The sequence below is a fragment of the Carlito syrichta genome, unplaced genomic scaffold, assembly GCF_000164805.1.
Source record: "Carlito syrichta isolate Samal-C Ts95f unplaced genomic scaffold, Tarsius_syrichta-2.0.1 Scaffold307258, whole genome shotgun sequence".
NCBI lineage: Eukaryota > Metazoa > Chordata > Mammalia > Primates > Tarsiidae > Carlito > Carlito syrichta.
In genome coordinates this window covers 522,946-539,436 of record NW_007251354.1, presented here as the reverse complement: position 1 = coordinate 539,436, position 16,491 = coordinate 522,946, and the positions used below count along the sequence as shown (strand labels likewise).

The following is a 16,491-nucleotide window of genomic DNA, read 5'->3' as shown; positions in this document are numbered from 1 at the left end:
TGACTTCATCTCTGATCACCATGCTTTGTCCTAGCCTTTCCTCAAACCTGCCTGTCATATTCTTGATCCAGGGCCTTTGTGTATGCTCATTTTGTTCTGCCTACAAATCTCTTTCCATAGATATAAACTTGACTTCCTCATCACCTTCTTTAGGGTTTTGTTTAAATATTCCCTTAACAACGAGACTGGGCCAGGGGCAGAAGAACTCTAAGAGGCCAAGGTGAGAAGATTGCCTCAGCCCACAGGTTCGAGACCAGCCTGGGCACCATGGTGAGACCCTGTCTCTACAATAAATCAAAAAATTAGCCGGGCATGGTGGCATGTACCTGTAGTTCCAGGTACTTAGAAAGCTGAGACAGAAAGACTGTCTGAGCCCAGCAGGTTGAGGCTGCAATGGCCATGATTGTACCGCTGAACTCCAGCTTGGGCGACAGAGTGGGACTCCTACTCAAAAACAAAAGAAAACAAACAAAACAAAACAATGAGGCAGACTCTCCTATATAAAATAGCAAAATAATCCCTCTTCTCATCTTGCTTTATTTTTATCCCTAGCATAATTACCTGACACATTGTATATTTACGCATTTACTTGTTTTGTTTTTGTTTTTGTTTTTTTGAGTCGGGGTCTCACTTGTCGCCTGGGCTGGAGTGCAGTGGCACGCTCATGGCCACCGCAACCTCGACCTGTGGGGCTCAGGCGACTCTTCCACCTCAGTCTTCCAAGTAGCTGGAACTACAGGCGCACACTACCATGCCTGGCTAATTTTTTATTTATTGTAGAGACAAGGTCCCACCAAGTTGCCCGGGCTGGTCTTGAGCCCCTGAGCTCAGGCAATCCTGTTGCCTCAGCTTCCTAAAGTGCTGGGATTACAGGCTTGAGCCTCTGCACCCGGCCTATTCATTTATTTGTTTGTCTCCCCTCTAAAATGGAAGTTACAGGAGGACAGAAATTTGTATGTTTTATTATCTGGTATATCCTATGCCTGTAACAGTCCCAGGCACATTGGGTGCTCATTAAATATATGTTGAATGGAGGCCTTCAAAGCTGTCTTCTCATACAGGCAAGTAGCTTTCGTAGTAACATCAGAAGAAGACAAGCACCAAAGTAGTTTTGCCAGGAGATTGCTTCCATGCAGATGGAATGCTTCTTTGATTAGTCAAGTAATTAAGTTCAAATATATCTAGACACAGTCCTTTCCTCTTAAATTGGCAAAATTTCATGAAACTTTAGAGCTGATTCTAAAGTGGGCAAAAAGATATAGAACTAGAGGTACGGAAAGTTTGAAAAATATCTGATTCCCACTCCCCTTCTTTCCACCTCCACCCTTGTAATGTATGTCTTCTGTTCATAGGGTGAGTTTAATGACTTCATCATTTGTTATTAAAAAATGGATCTCATACTACTCTACTTTCTCCAAAGACACAGTAATTCTCTTGGTAATAAGATGTTAGAAGATCATGCTTTTGATAACCATGGTTAACTTTGCAGCTGGAGGACACATGCCTGGGAATTGAACTACAGTTCCCAGGATGCATCTCTAGGAGAATTCTGGGAAGTGTGGCAGAAGTATGCTTTTGATGGCCATAGTTATCTACTACAGTGGACACAGAGATTAAACTACATTTCCTAGAGTGCATCTTTTAGGAGGATTCTGGGAAGTGTGGCAAAAGCAATGAACATACTTCCGGGGAAGGGCAGTTACTGAAACTTGAACATTTGGAGTTTCCTGGTTTCTACTGATTCTTGAGGCCTAGGAAGTTGCTCCCAAAAGAATTCAGAGTGAGTACAGTGAACAGAAACCTGCTCAGGTTCTAAGTGCAAGAAGGAATTTATAGGGAAGCATAACCAGAACTTGAAAAAAGTCCTTGGTCACAGCATTTGACAACTTTAGCTTAATCTGTCTTCCTTCTTGCAGAAACCAGGGGAATGACTAGTTTTGTCTCATAATTGTGGTGCTATCAAGGTAACCACAGCTAATCATTTTCAGATACTTTTTTGGATGGTCATTTAAAATGGAGCTTGCTAACTTCTCACATTATACCTTAATTTTTGAGTTAAGGGAGGGAAAATTAGTTTTGAAAAGCAAACTATAAAGCAGGTCAGTGAGACCAGGGATCCGTATCCCAGTGGTTCCTTAGTTTTGCATTATTTCTCCAGTCCACTGACCTCCACAGTCTTGAGGAGATGGACTCTCAAAAGAGCTTTCTCAAACAGTACAGAAGCTAGCCTCTTTTTGGTGGAGGTAACCACGAGGTTCAAGATGGGTTTTTTAGTCATGCTTTAGTGCTTTATAAATTAACCTTTCTCCTGGAAAGATGAACATGATGAGTAACATGTGAATCATTTATTACAGAGAATTCAGAGAAACTATGTTAAGGACCTTGCCTTATCATTTAATAGTTATGGTAAAAATGATATATTACCTTTCGTCTCTACCAGGCTTTGTAGTTTTGAAAACATAAATAGTTCTATGACAACCAACTCATGAGTCAGCAGGCCATGATAATCCGCAACTGGCTAAGGTTAATTTAGTAACAGAAAGTAGGCAAAAAATCAAGCAGCCAACGACAGTGGGCCATGCAGAATAGTCGGTAGTCACAACTACAACCAGGCAGCTTTTGCAGTTCTCAGGATCCAAAAAACTCACCAAAGGAATTTCCTTTGGCTCACAGGGAATATGGTGGAGTACTTCTGGAAACAGTGGCCTGGAAATTGCCTCACCGAACAGTTAGTCCCTGAAACTACTGTTTTACTTCAATTTATTTTATCTTCAAAGGAATATGTACACATGGTGAAACGTTTTTTTAGTATAGACAAGTAAAGAAAGTAAAAATTACAAGTACTCTCAATCCTTATCTTCATCCCGCTCTCTCAAATCAGTCACTCTTAATAGTTTGCTATGTATACTTTTAGTCATTTAAAAAATATAAATAAATACATATTAATTTGTGTGTGCTGGGGTGTGTGTGTGTGTGTATAAATATCTCCTTTTCTTATAAATTAATTAGATCATGCTAACCAACTATTTCTTGCTTTTTTTCTCTAGCTTTATTAAGTTATAATTGACAAAAAAATTGTATATATTTACAGTGTACAACATGATGTTTTAGTATATAGATATACTGTGAAATGATTAAATCAAACTAATTATCATATGCATCACGTCACATACTTTTTTGTGGTGACAACATTTAATATCTATTCTCTTAGTAAGTTTTTTTTTTTTTTTTTTGAGTTGGAGTCTCACTGTGTCGCCCAGACTGGAGTGCAGTGGCCGCTCCCGGCCACCGCAGCCTCGACCTGCTGGGCTCCTGCGATCCTTCCGCCTCAGTCTTCCAAGTAGCCGGAATTACAGGCATGTGCTACCACGCCCGGCTAATTTTTTGATTTATTGTAGAGATGAGGTCTTGCTGCCCAGGTGGGTCTCGAACCCACAGGCTCAGGCAATCCACTCACCTCAGCCTCCCAAAGGCGCGGGATTACAGGCTGAGCCACCGAGCCCAACTTCTTAGTAAGTTTCTAGTATATAAAACATTATTATTAACTATAGTCATCATACAGCACAAGAGAACTCAGAATTTACTCATCCTGTCTGAAATTTTGTACCTTTTGCCCAACATCTCCCCAAACCCACCTTGCTTTTTTCTTTTCTTTTTTTTTGGAAACAGTGTCACTTTGTCACCTAGGCTGGAGTGCAGTGGTATGATCATGGTTCACTGCAGTCTCAAACTTCTGGTCTCAAGTGATACTCCTGCCTCAGCCTCTTAAGTAGCTGGAACTACAGATGCATGCCACCATGCCTGGCTAATCACGGTTGGCTATTTTTAATTTTAATTTTTTGTAGAAACAAGGTTGTTATGTTGCCTAGGTTGGTCTGGAACTCCTTGCCTCAAGCAGTTACCCCACCTCGACCTCCCAAAGTGCTAAGATTACAGGTGTGAGCCACTGCACCCAGCCCTACTTGGTTTTTTTTAACTTAATATATTCTGAATATCTTTCTCTGTTACTACATCTATAATTTTAAAATTTTATTTTCTATTTATTTTTCAGGCTGTGTATGAATGAATTTTATCATAACTTTCAGTTAATGTTCTTTTACATATCCTTTCTTTCCTAGGATAAATTCCTAGACATGAAATTTCTAGGTGAGAAGGATGCTTATTTACCATTTAACAGATATTCTCAAACTAACCTTCAAAAATATCATACCAATCTACATTCTCAGAGATGTATATGAGCCAGAAATATTGACTTTAAATACATTTCTTCCAGTATCTCACACTAGTTCTTGGGTTAGTAAAATATGGATTATACCTTTAATATTCTCCTAGACTGCTTTGCAACATATCATCTCTTACCTTCTGTGAAAGTTAGTTATATATTTGTTTTCTCTCTCCTGCTAGAGTTCCTTGAGAGCAGGAATTTTCATCCTATACATTTTTGTTCCTTAAGGAACCTTGAATAAAAGTCAGTACTCAATAAATACTTTGTTGAATGTCACTGGCTATATATAGTTAGCCCTTGACTAGGACAGAAATTGTAGTCAAAGCTGTCTAAAGATTAGTCATCAGTGATTCATAATTACACAATCAAGAAGTGGGCCTAAACTTTAGATGCTACTTCGTAGTTTTGTGTCAAAGCTTGTTTTCATTGGGCACAGTTAAAGGGTACAACTACCCTTTATTTAACTGGATTGGTTTTCTCATTTTTTTCAGTGGAATGTCTTGATTTTTTTTTTTTTTTGCGTTGGGGTCTCACTCTGTCACCCAGAGTGCTGGAGGGCAGTGGCATGCTCCCGGCCACCTCAGCCTTGACCTGCTGGGCTCTGGAGATCCTTCCGCTTCAGTCTTCCAAGTAGCCAGAACTACAGGCGTGCACTACCACGTCCAGCTACTTTTTTGGATTTATTGTAGAGATGAGGACTCGCCAAGTTGCCTGGGTGAGTCTCAAACCCATGGGCTCAGGCAATCCTCTCGCCTCAGCCTCCCAAAGTGCTGGGATTACAGGCTGAGACACCGAGCCTGGCTGTCTTCATGTTTTTATTGTTAATTGAAAGGTACTTTTCATGGGGAAGAAAATGTTACTGATATATACTTACTGATATATAATTTTAAAAGGACTATCTTCTGCAGAATAGAGTCTTTAGATACAGAATTTTTTCTCTCCCGGTGAACTACAAAAAATAGAAAATATGTTGAATCCGTGTGAATTTGTATTGCTGCCTTTTGAAATACCTTCCTAATGACTGTGATATTATATTCATCTTATCTATAGGATTCCTCCTGTTTCATTTTTATTCTAGGTAGATAAAACAGATTTCAATTTTGTAGATTAGGAAAGTACTGAAAAGTTGATATCACACAGTTAGTGTAGAAATGCAATGTAGAAGCCAGATCAGCTGACTCCTTCTTAGTTTGTTTTCTTAATATTACAAAGTGATCCCATCCTGGCTTAAAATATAACCCTCTTGGCAATTCATTACTTTAAATTTCATACCATGACCTTTTTTTCACTTCTGTTTTCTCTAAGGACCTGACAATGTCTCTGTATTGTGGAATTGTTTGCAGGAGAAAATCGTTTTGGTGGCATAGGCTGCTGTCCACCTATGTTACTAAGACACGGTAAGTTTAATGAACCTGAGCTCTGATTATTCTATCTTTGGCCCATTAAATTATTGTAATGTTATAATTATATGTATATTTATATATGTATATATTGATTTTTGCCTGTGATTCCTGGCTTATAACTCCCGTAGCCCTAGTGACAGTCTTTTGTGATGATGTTGGGGCATGTGAGGCCTCAGGAGCAGGACTCAGGAAACAATCACTATCTCTGACCCTCTCCTGTCCTCCTTTTACCGGCCCAAGGCAGGACTCTAATTGAATTGTGGGTCAAAAGACCCTCATTCCAGAGAAGATCCTGCCCTTACTCTGGAGGAAGGAATACTCCACAGAGAGGCCAAGAACAATCTGAACAGCCAGGCCTTGCTGGGTTTTCCTATTCAGACAGTTAATAAAGATCATACCCTTTTTTGTCCAATCACATTTCTTTTCTTTTTTTTTTTTGAGTTGGAGTCTTACTCTATTGCCCAGGCTGGAGTGCAGTGGCATGCTGCTCATGGCCAGACTTGACCTACTGGGCTCAGGCGATCCTTCAGCTTCAGCCTTCCAAGTAGCTGGAACTACAGGCGTGCACCACCATGCCCAGATAATTCTTTTTAAAAATTTATTATAGAGATGAGGTCTTGCCAAGTTGCCCAGGCTGGTCTCCAACCCATGGGCTCAGGCAATCCTCTCACTTGGGCCTCCCACGTGCTTTGATTATAGGCTTGAGCCACCATGCCCAGCCTGTCCAGTCACGTTTCTGCACAGTTATCAATCATGCCTCTGTAGTGAAACCTCCATAAAAATAGGGGACAGGAGTCCAGATAGCTGAATGTGTGGAGGTTCCTGGAGTGTGATGCACCCAGGGAGGGCATGGAAGCTCCATATTTCTTCCTGCATACCTTGCTCTATGCATCTCTTCATCTGTATCCTAATATCCTTTATTTCTGTTTGTTTATTTATTTATTAATTTTGAACCAGAGTCTCATTCTGTTGCCTAGGCTGGATTGCAGTGACCTGATCACAGCCTCGACCCCCTGGGTTCAGACGATCCTTCTGCTTCAGCCTTTTGAGTAGCTGGCTCTACAGGCATGCACCATCACGCCTGGCTAATTTTTTTATTTTGTATAGAGATGAGGTCTCACTATGTTGCTTAGACTGGTCTCAAAATTCTGAGCTCAAGCAATCCTTTTACCTCAGTCTTTCAAGGTGCGTGAGCCCCCGCATCTGGCCTTCTAATACCCTTTATAATAAACTGGTAAATGTGTTTCCCTGAGTTTTATGAACGGTTCCAGCAAATTAAGTTCAAAGAGTAGGTTATGGGAACCCTAATTTGAAGCCAGTTGGTCAGAAGCTCTGGAGGCTCAGACTTGCAGTTGGTGTCTAAAGTAGGGGGGCATTCTTGGAGACTGAGCCCTCAACCTATGGGAACTCACACTATCTCCAGGTAGATAGTGTCAGAATTGAATTGTAGGGTACTCAACTGGTGTCCACTGCTTGTCAATGAGGAGAAACCAATATTTGGTCACAGAAGTCTTCTGTATTGATTGCTGTGGTAGGAGAGCAGAGGAAGATAAAGCAGTTTGAGAGTTTTTTCTAAACAATTGTAAAATCTAAACATTTTAAGATCCTGTATTGAGGATTAAAGATGTGTGATAATTATTTACCTATAAGGATGTTTATTCAAGATACTTATAATTGGGCAAATTTTTGAAAAACTAAATATCCAATGATTTCTAAAATATTTAAAATGTTTCACACACTTGAATATAAGTTCTATTAAGACAAGGTTTTATCTTTCCACTATGGTATACATTATAAAACAGTGTCTGGCACATAGTAGGTACTGAATGAAGTATTGCTGAATAAATAAACAGGAAGGGATACATAAAATAAATTTTAAGGTACATTTGCATAATGAAATAATAAATACATTGAAAACAAAATTGTTTTATGCCTGTTACTTCAGATTTTTTTGGAAAATGATTTTGACAGCAACTTGAATGGATTTAGAGTCTCTCATACTCAGTGATCTAAGAAACAAAGAACAGAGTACCATATGTTCTCACTCATAAGCGGACCTTGAACAATGATTATATACACTGTAAAAAAGGGATTGACAGCAGGGGGAAACTGCCAGGGGAGGAAGGGGCACACTTCATCAACAAGGAAACCTGTGTAATGAACATTTGTATACCTAACCCTGAATTGTATCCCACATCTTTAAAATTAAAAAAAAAATGATTTTGAATAATATTTCTTTAAGTTTCTTGAAAATACCCACTCTACCCTAAGAACTAAACTTAATTGAAACGTAGACTAGAAAAAAAATCTATAATAGCACCTGAGGATGATAAAGGACTTCTTCGTCTCCACCTGGAGAAATGTGAAATCTGTTCTCACACAGTTTTGAGGTTTAAATTTATACTATCTGTGTGGTGTGGTCTTAGAAATCCCCACCTAAGAAATGAATTTAAGGAGTCATCTTGGGCTAGTAACACCCTGGGACACCATGCAAATGCAAATGTAAAACACCTCAGGAGGGATATACCCACAACCAGGGCTTCCTGTTTCCTGGGCCAAACATGAGTGCCCAGTCCAAAATTTAGAGACACATAAGCACACTATCCTACATGAATAAAGGTGAACGACAACAAAAATACAATACTTGTTTTAGATATTGTTGGACATTCAATTGCTTGTACTCCTCAGACTGAGAATCCAAGAATAATGACAGAATCATTAAATAGGGTCTAAATACTAAGTATGTTAAAGTGATTAAATATATCTTAAAATGAATCAAAGTCATGAAAAAAGAATAGTCTATAAGTCAAGAATGTGAGTGAAAAAAGTGTATAATATTTAAGAAAAAAGACTACAAATTAGAAATTATAGATTCTATATATACCTATACTATATATGTATAACAATAATTTGGAGAATTCCAAAGTCTAAACAGTGATCATCCCTGAGTGGTGGGATTGTGATGATTTTCTGTTTTAGAAATTGATCATTATTTTCTGATTACTAAAAATGAATTTTTAATTTTTTTTTGAGTTGGAGTCTCACTCTGTCGCCCAGACTGGAGTGCAGTGGGAGCGGCTACCGCAGCCTCAACCTGCTGGGCTCCGGCGATCCTTCCGCCTCAGCCTTCCGAGGAGCTGGAACTATAGGCGCGCGCTACCATGCCCGGCTGATTTTTTGATTTATTGTAGAGATGAGGTCTCACCAGGTTGCCCAGGCGGGTCTTGAACCCGCGGGCTCAGGCAATCTACTCACCTCGGCCCCCCAAAGTGCTGGGATACAGCCTGAGCCACCGAGCCCGGCCAAAAATGACTTTTTATAATAAGAAAAAAGCAGTTAACGTTTTAAAATAATTAGAAGTTTTCAGTCTTGATAATCTTTGTGTAGTGGTTTCCATGTTATGGAAATAATTTTTAAAAATAGAGTTCCTGATCCAGAGGGGAGAAAATGAATTTTTAAAAATAGAGTTCCTGATCCAGAGGAGTGTAAGGAACTTTTGGATCCTCAGTTCCAGTTCCAGTAAGTTCCAGCCCTGGGTTTAAGACCTTAACCTAGGTGTTTTTGTAGGCGTTCTGCTTTTTTTCGGGGGCATTAGGGCAAAGCACAGGTTGTCCCACTTTTACTGTTCTTTTACGAAGGCAGCAGTGTTTGTTCTGTTGATATTTGGTAACTTCTGAGTGACACATGTCTCTCCTTTGACATACATTGAGTCTTTGCCCCAGGAGGCTGCAGTCACTCACAATAAGTTTAAAAATATCATGAGTCTTAAAAGATCAGATTTCTTTTGTCTTCTATTTATAAGTGTTCATTGCAACCTCTTTAATCATACAAAGTAGGTTCCTAAAGATGCCACTAGGGTGCATTTGTCTTTTTGCTTTGTATTTTCATGTTAAGCCAACTCTGCCTGGTGTTACAAAAGTTTTCAGATCCTACAGAAAATATCTGCAAACTTTTTCCTACTTAAGTGACAAAATATGCCATGTACTTGAGAGTCTGTTTCTGGGCTTTTGAAAGGCAAAAATAGTTAACCCTAAGCCCCCAGGAGACTCTGCATTCTGTCCTTGCTGAATTACTAGGACCCTGAGTTGGTTCTCAAGGCTCTCGAAGGAAGCGACTTACCCTTAATGAAGGTGATGGAAAAGCCTAGAGCTCACCCCATTACTGTCTCTTTTTGAGAAATCGATAATGGGTTGTTCTCTTTTTCCTCATTTTCACTTTGGCTACTGAAAATATTATCCTTATTAGATAGGTTAAATATAGGCCCCAGCCTGGCTCGGTGGCTCAGCCTGTAATCCCCTGCCTTTGGGAGGCTGAGGTGAGTGGATTGCCTGAGCTCGCGGGTTCGAGACTCACCTGGGCAGCGAGACCTCATCTTTACAATAAATCAAAAAGTCAGCCGGGTGTGGTAGCGCATGCCTGTAATTCTGGCTACTTGGAAGGCTGAGGCGGAAGGATTGCCGGAGCCCAGGAGCTCCAGGCTGCGGTGGCCGGGAGCGGCCACTGCATTCCAGTCTGGGCGACAGAATGAGACTCCAACTCAAAATAAATAAATAAATAAATATAGGCCCCATCAGTGGTCCTTTCTATAGACATAAGCTAATGGTAGCCACTTTGGGGGATAGACGTGCGAAACAAGGTTACGCTGAAGGTCAATTTGTTCTTATCTTCCCTAGATGGAATGGGAGTTACTGAGGATATGGTATTTGCTCTTTCTCTGCAATAATAAAGTCTGTGCCCATCTCCAGGTATTCTGTGGTTGATGTTTTATCACTGCACTTGTTTTCCTTTCTCTCCATTGCATGTAAATACTTGCCTCACAGTGTAATATTGGCAGAGTACCTTGAGGTTCAATTCAGTAAATATTTATTACCCTTGAAGTTCAACTCAATAAATATTTATTGAATTGAGCCATTCTGTATGCTAATTACTGAAATACAGAGCTGATTAAGGCAGATCCTACCCTTAAGGAGATCATAGTCTTTCAGGAGAGACAAATGAATAAATAATATAGTAGTGCAAACACAGAAATATGGGCAAGGAGGCGGGGCACAGTGCTCATACCTGTAATCCCAGTGTTTTGGTTGACCAAGGCAGGAGGATCACTTGAGGCCAAGAGTTCAAGACCAGCCTGTGCAACATAGTGAGACCCTGTATCTACCAAAACAACAAAAAAAGTAGCCACGTATAGTGGTGCATGCCTGTAGTCCCAGCCACTTGGGAGGCTGAGGCAGAAGGATCACCTCAGCCCAGGAGTTCAAGGTTGCAGTGAGCTGTGATTGTGCCACTGTACTCCAGCCTGGGTGACAGAGCAAGACCCTATCTCCAAAATAAAAAGTAAAAAGAAGCACGGGCAAGAAATGCAGTAGGACAAAGGAGGGACTGAATGTTTACCTGTAGTCACCTCAAATCCTTTTTGGAGCAAATTAAGATGTAAATAAATAAAGGAGCAGAATTCTCAAAGATGAGTGCTGTGCAACTAAGTGTGGCTTTATAATGGTTTGATTATAATGGTTACCCCAAACAGGTATTTATGTGAACTGAAGGAAGATGATGATGCGTGTAAAAAAGCCCAGCAGACGGGAGCGTTTTACCTCTTTCACAGCTTGGCTCCTTTGATTCAGTCTTCAGCACATCAATATTGGCCCCCCCGGTATAGCCTATTAGGTAAGTCCAAAGTGGTCCAGTGGGGTTGATCAGCCTATGACCATTAAGGAGAATTCAATCCATAATGAAACTCTAAGAAAGATCTTTAAACTTTAAAGTCCAGATTTTTCAAATAGCTTTTTAAAATTTTTTTTTTTTAAAGTTTTTTCTATAGAGACAAGGTCCCGCTACGTTGCCCAGACTGATCTCGGACTCCTGGGCTTAAGCAGTCCACCCACCTCAATTTCCCAAAGTGCTGGGATTACACAGGCAGAGCCACTATGCTAGGCCTTATAGCTTTTGAGTCCCAAGCTTGTGTAACTGTTTCTGCCACATAAAAATTTATTTTGTGAACTCTAGTTGTCTAGTCAAATATTATTTAGTGATGATATGTTGTTGTGTCTTTTTTTGTTTTACGTTGGAATCTCACTCTGTCGCCCAGGCTGGGGTGCAGTGGCACACTGATTGCCACCCTAGCTTCGACCTGCTGGGCTCCAGTGATTCTCCCGCCTCAGCCTTCCAAGTAGCCAGAACTACAGGCACACACTACCACACCCAGCTAATATATATATTTTTAATTGTAGAAACGAGGTCTTGCCAGGTTGCCCAGGCTGGTCTCGAACCCACGGGCTCAGGCGATACACTTGCCTCGGCCTCCCAAAGTGCTGGGATTACAGGCTGAGTTACCAAGCCCGGCCTATTTAGTAATGATGTGAACCATTAATGCCTTAAGCCAGTTGTTGGCAAAACTCTGTCCAGATTGGATCTGCTGTCTGTTTTGCAAATATATCTTTATTGGAACATAGCCACACTCGTTCATTTGCATGTCAACTATGCTGCTTTTGCATTACAATACTGAGTTGTGACGAGAGACTATATGACTCACAAAGCCTAAAATATTTAGTATCTCTTTCCAGAAAATGTTTGCCAACCTCTGCCTTAAATCGGTGATTTCCAGCCTCTGTGGAGTTTCACACTGTCGCACTGTTGAAGATTTGCATAATCACTTCCCATTTTTACTAGAAGGGCCAAAATTAAAATTTGAGAATGCTTTTAGTATGTATAACTAGAGTTATCTGAGCCATTGGGATTTGGCATTCAAAATGGGAACTTTTGATTTATGAACTATCAGTATATTCCGGCTAACTTCTAAATATTTGCCAGTGAATTTCCCTTGTAGATCAGATGTTAGAGTACTTGGGTAGGTAGTTCCCAGCTGTATAGACAAATATGGACTCCATCAGAAGGCACTAAACATTATTTAGAGATTAAGCAATGTTATTTTGTACTATGAACAAATAATATGAGTCCTCTGTGAGGTTTTTCTCCCTACACAGCACTTGTCTTTAGAATGGGATCTCATATTAAAGACAAGTGACTCACAAAAGCAGCACAATCTGGAGCCTAATCATAGAACAGGATTGGTCTCTACCATTTTACGGGTGATTCTTACTTTTTTCAATGCAGTAATAAATTAACTACCATGCATCTTACTAACTAGGGGTATGTTCTTTTCATGGTACAATCATGGAGTAGTATAGTGTTGTATAGATTTCCTTCTTTGGTTTAAACTCTTAAGATGGCTGATGAGAATCAGAAGAAGCCAAGACCTCGACGGGTTAAATAATTAGACCAAGGTTAGCCAATTAGCAGCAGGGCAGCAAGTGAAGCCAAGTACAGCTACTTTAGGCGGAATGATTACCTGTCAGTCTAATATGACTGTAATGATTTAATTTAAACCCTTGTTTTTTTGTTTTTCTCCCTTCTCCTTTCTGTTTCTTAGAGTTGGAAATGCTCCTGGATAAATTTGGACAGAATGCACAAAGAGTAGAAGATTCTGTGCTGATTGGATGCTCTGAACAGCAAGAAGCATGGTTTGCCCTGGATCTAGGTCTGGATAACTCCTCTTCTATAAGTGGTACATAATGATATCCCAAATGAGTACTTCCCAGTGGTTCTCAGACTTTGGCCTTTCACATAATAGTAAAATTTCAAAGAATTTTTGGGAAAATGAAAGGTTATCAACTTTTAACTTTTTAAAAGTAAAAGCATTAAAAAATACTATCATCATCACTTAAAGGACATCTTAATGCTTTCTAAGTTGGGAGGTGGGTACACAGGTGTTATATTATTCTCTGTACCTTTATACATTTTTTTATTTTTGGATAAGAAAGGAATTTATTGAGAGTACAGGAAAGTTCCCGGCCACCTTTATATTTTTATATGTCTTAAATATTTCATAATAAATGTTTTGAAATTCATGACATCATTCTTATTTTTCTTATCAATGCAGGTGGAAAAAAAATGTTTCTGTGAAGTAGCTCTGGACCCTTTGACCTGTATTTGGGAACCACTTTGCTATAGGCTCGTGGGTCCTATCAGGCTTTCCTTCTCTCTTTAAAGGTCTAGGTATAAATGTAATGATGCCAGAATGAGGTTCAGCTAGGAACTGTGAGGTCCTGGTTCATCTCTTTTCCAGGACAGTGTGTGGCTAATGCAAATGTTCTTATTGCCCTGAAGAGGATCTTGAGAAATACTATATGCTAATATTTCCCAAATTGGCCTGAATATAAGAATCACCTGGTGCTTGTTAAAATAAATAAATAAAGATTTTTGGGCCTCATTCCACACCTGCTGTGTCAAAATCTCTAGGTAGGGGCTTGAGAACCTGGATTTCTTTTCTTCAAATTTTAGGGACAAGGTCTTGCTATGTTGCCCAGGCTGGAGTGCAGTGGCTATTTACAGGTGCAACCATAGAGCACTATAGTGTTGAACTCCTGACTCATGCAATCCTCACATCTCACCCTCCTGAGTAGCTGGGATTACAGGCACTTGCCATCCATGCCCAGCTAATAAACTGGGTATTTTTTACTTTCCTCAGCTGAATCTTATTAGGCAAGTTTGGGAAACACTGTTTTTTTGTTTGTTTTTTTGAGTCGGAGTCTTACTCTGTCGCCCAGACTGGAGTGCAGTGGCCGCTCCCGGCCACTGCAGCCTCGACCTGCTGGGCTCCGGCGATCCTTCCGCCTCAGCCTTCTGAGTAGCTGGAACTACAGGCGCGCACTACTACACCCGGCTCATTTTGATTTATTGTAGAGATGAGATCTCACCACTTGCCCAGGTGGGTCTCGAACCCGCGGGCTCAGGCAATCCACTCACCTCAGCCTCCCAAAGGCAGGGAATTACAGGCTGAGCCACCGAGTCTGGCTGGGAAACACTGTTTTAACAGAATAGACTAGAAAGGGGCCCCAAAGTAAAGTCTGACATTTGTTTAATTTCATTCTAATTTTCTAGCCTCACAGAAATCTGACATGGAGACAGAGCTCAAGGGGTCTTTCACTGGGATGAGAAAGGCTCTCTTTCAGCTGAATAAGAAGGATGCCTTCTTGATGTTCACGGTAGATTCTGATTTCTCAATTCTGTAGGAAATTTCATAGTCTTTATGGGTGAATTCATACACTAGGCTAGGGTGGCATTTTATTTCTTCTGCAGACCATAGTCCTTCCTACAAACTTTGGTAGGACAATGTGCTATAGGAAGATTACTTATTCTTCCTTCCTTTTCCCTTGTTTTTTGCAGAACCATTGTCAAGACCCTTGTCTCCTAAGGACATGCTGATCTGTGGCAAGAGGATCTATCAGCCTCATAAACATTTTTAATGATCCTCAGCATGACATATACATCATTATGTTTTCCTATGATAAATTATTTTATATTGCTTTAATGACTTGTTGCTTTCACAGCTTTAGATTTCACTTGCTAAAGTGATGGGGTTTTGTTTTTGTTTTTGTCTGTTTGTTTGGAGTCAGAATCTCACTCTGTAGCTCAGGCCAGAGTGCAGTGGTATGATCACAGCTCACTGCAGCCTTCAACTTCTGGGCTCAGTAGTCCACCTGTGTCAGCCTCCTGGGTAGCTGGGACTACAGATATATGACACCACACCTGGCTAATTAAAAAAAATTTTTTTTTTTTTTTGAGTTGGAATCTCACTCTGTCACCCAGACTGGAGTGCAGTGGCCGCTCTCAGCCACCGCAGCCTCAACTTGCTGGGCTCCAGTGATCATTCTGCCTCAGCCTTCCAAGTAGCTGGAACTACAGGCATGCACTACCACACCTGGCTAATTTTTTGGTTTATTGTAGAGATGAGGTCTTGCCTGCCCAGGCGGGTCTTGAATCCGCGGGCTCAGGCATTCCACTCACCTCAGCCTCCCAAAGGTGCGGGATTACAGGCTGAGCCACTGAGCCTGGCTAAAAAAAAATTTTTTTAGAAATGAGATCTCTCAGGTTCGTGTCGAACTCCTGGGCTCAAGCATCTTTCCACTTTAGCCTCTCAAAGTGCTGAGATTATAGGTGTGAGCCACCATCCTGGTGCTAAAGTGTTTTGATTGTTTAGTTTAGATACAACCTCTATACATTTTTTGGCTGCAAAAAAAATTCCAGTTTTATTGTGGAGGAGTACATGTGGGGTGTTCAACTAAATTGGAAATGTTTTATTTTTAAGCAGGGTAGTGAGTACATGGGTGTTCATCTTATTACTTTATATATTTTATATGTTTTAAATAATTCATAATACATTACAATATGCTTTCTTTTAGATTTCTCTTTTTTTTATTTTTTATTTTTTTCTTGATTTGGAGTCTCACTCTGTCACCCAGGCTGGAGTGCAGTGGCATGCTCATGGTCACCGCAGCCTCGACCTGCTGGGCTCAGGCGATCCTTCTGCCTCAGTCTTCCAAGTAGCTGGAGCGACAGTGTGCACCACCATGCCTGGCTAATTTTATGATTTATTGTAGAATTGAAGTCTCTCCAAGTTGCCTGGACTGATCTCGAGCCCCTGGGCTCAGGCAATCCTCTCGCCTCTACCTCTCAAAGTGCTAGGATTACAGGCATTTCCGATGCTAGAGGAATATGTTCAGATAAGTTTTTTTATCTTAAAGTTTACATAGTTGGAAACCATTTACAATAGGTGAACTGGAAAGGTATAGGTATTTCCCTGTGAGTCGCTCTAGATTCTAGGCCCTGTGCTGTTGAAGATGAGCCCTAGTCGGGCTCGGTGGCTCAGCCTGTAATCCCGCGCCTTTGGGAGGCTGAGGTGAGTGGATTGCCTGAGCCCGCGGGTTCGAGACCCGCCTGGGCAGCGAGACCTCATCTCTATAATAAATAAAAAAAAAATCAGCCGGGCGTGGTAGTGCATGCCTGTAATTCCAGCTACTTGGACGG

General features: G+C 40.7%; 2 protein-coding genes across 5 annotated transcripts in view; one reads left to right on the top strand and one right to left on the bottom strand.

Moving 5' to 3' along the window:
• P4HA1 (prolyl 4-hydroxylase subunit alpha 1) overlaps nucleotides 1–16,491 on the bottom strand; it is a 137,197-nt gene that overhangs the window by 111,591 nt on the left and 9,115 nt on the right. The gene's annotated exons all lie outside the window — the stretch shown is intronic.
• NUDT13 (nudix hydrolase 13) overlaps nucleotides 1–16,491 on the top strand; it is a 37,978-nt gene that overhangs the window by 15,110 nt on the left and 6,377 nt on the right. Inside the window, exons 1-6 of one of the 4 annotated variants that reach the window (XM_008064289.1) lie at nucleotides 1,738–1,780; nucleotides 5,531–5,622; nucleotides 10,302–10,373; nucleotides 11,153–11,292; nucleotides 13,055–13,189; nucleotides 14,566–14,669. In XM_008064289.1, coding sequence (XP_008062480.1) covers nucleotides 13,063–13,189; nucleotides 14,566–14,669 — 231 coding nt within the window. In that variant the 5' untranslated portion in view covers nucleotides 1,738–1,780; nucleotides 5,531–5,622; nucleotides 10,302–10,373; nucleotides 11,153–11,292; nucleotides 13,055–13,062. Of the gene's footprint in view, nucleotides 1–1,711; nucleotides 1,781–5,530; nucleotides 5,623–10,301; nucleotides 10,374–11,152; nucleotides 11,293–13,054; nucleotides 13,190–14,565; nucleotides 14,670–16,491 lie in introns of those variants that run through there. The other 3 variants (XM_008064290.1, XM_008064288.1, XM_008064291.1) reach the window with 3 other exon arrangements.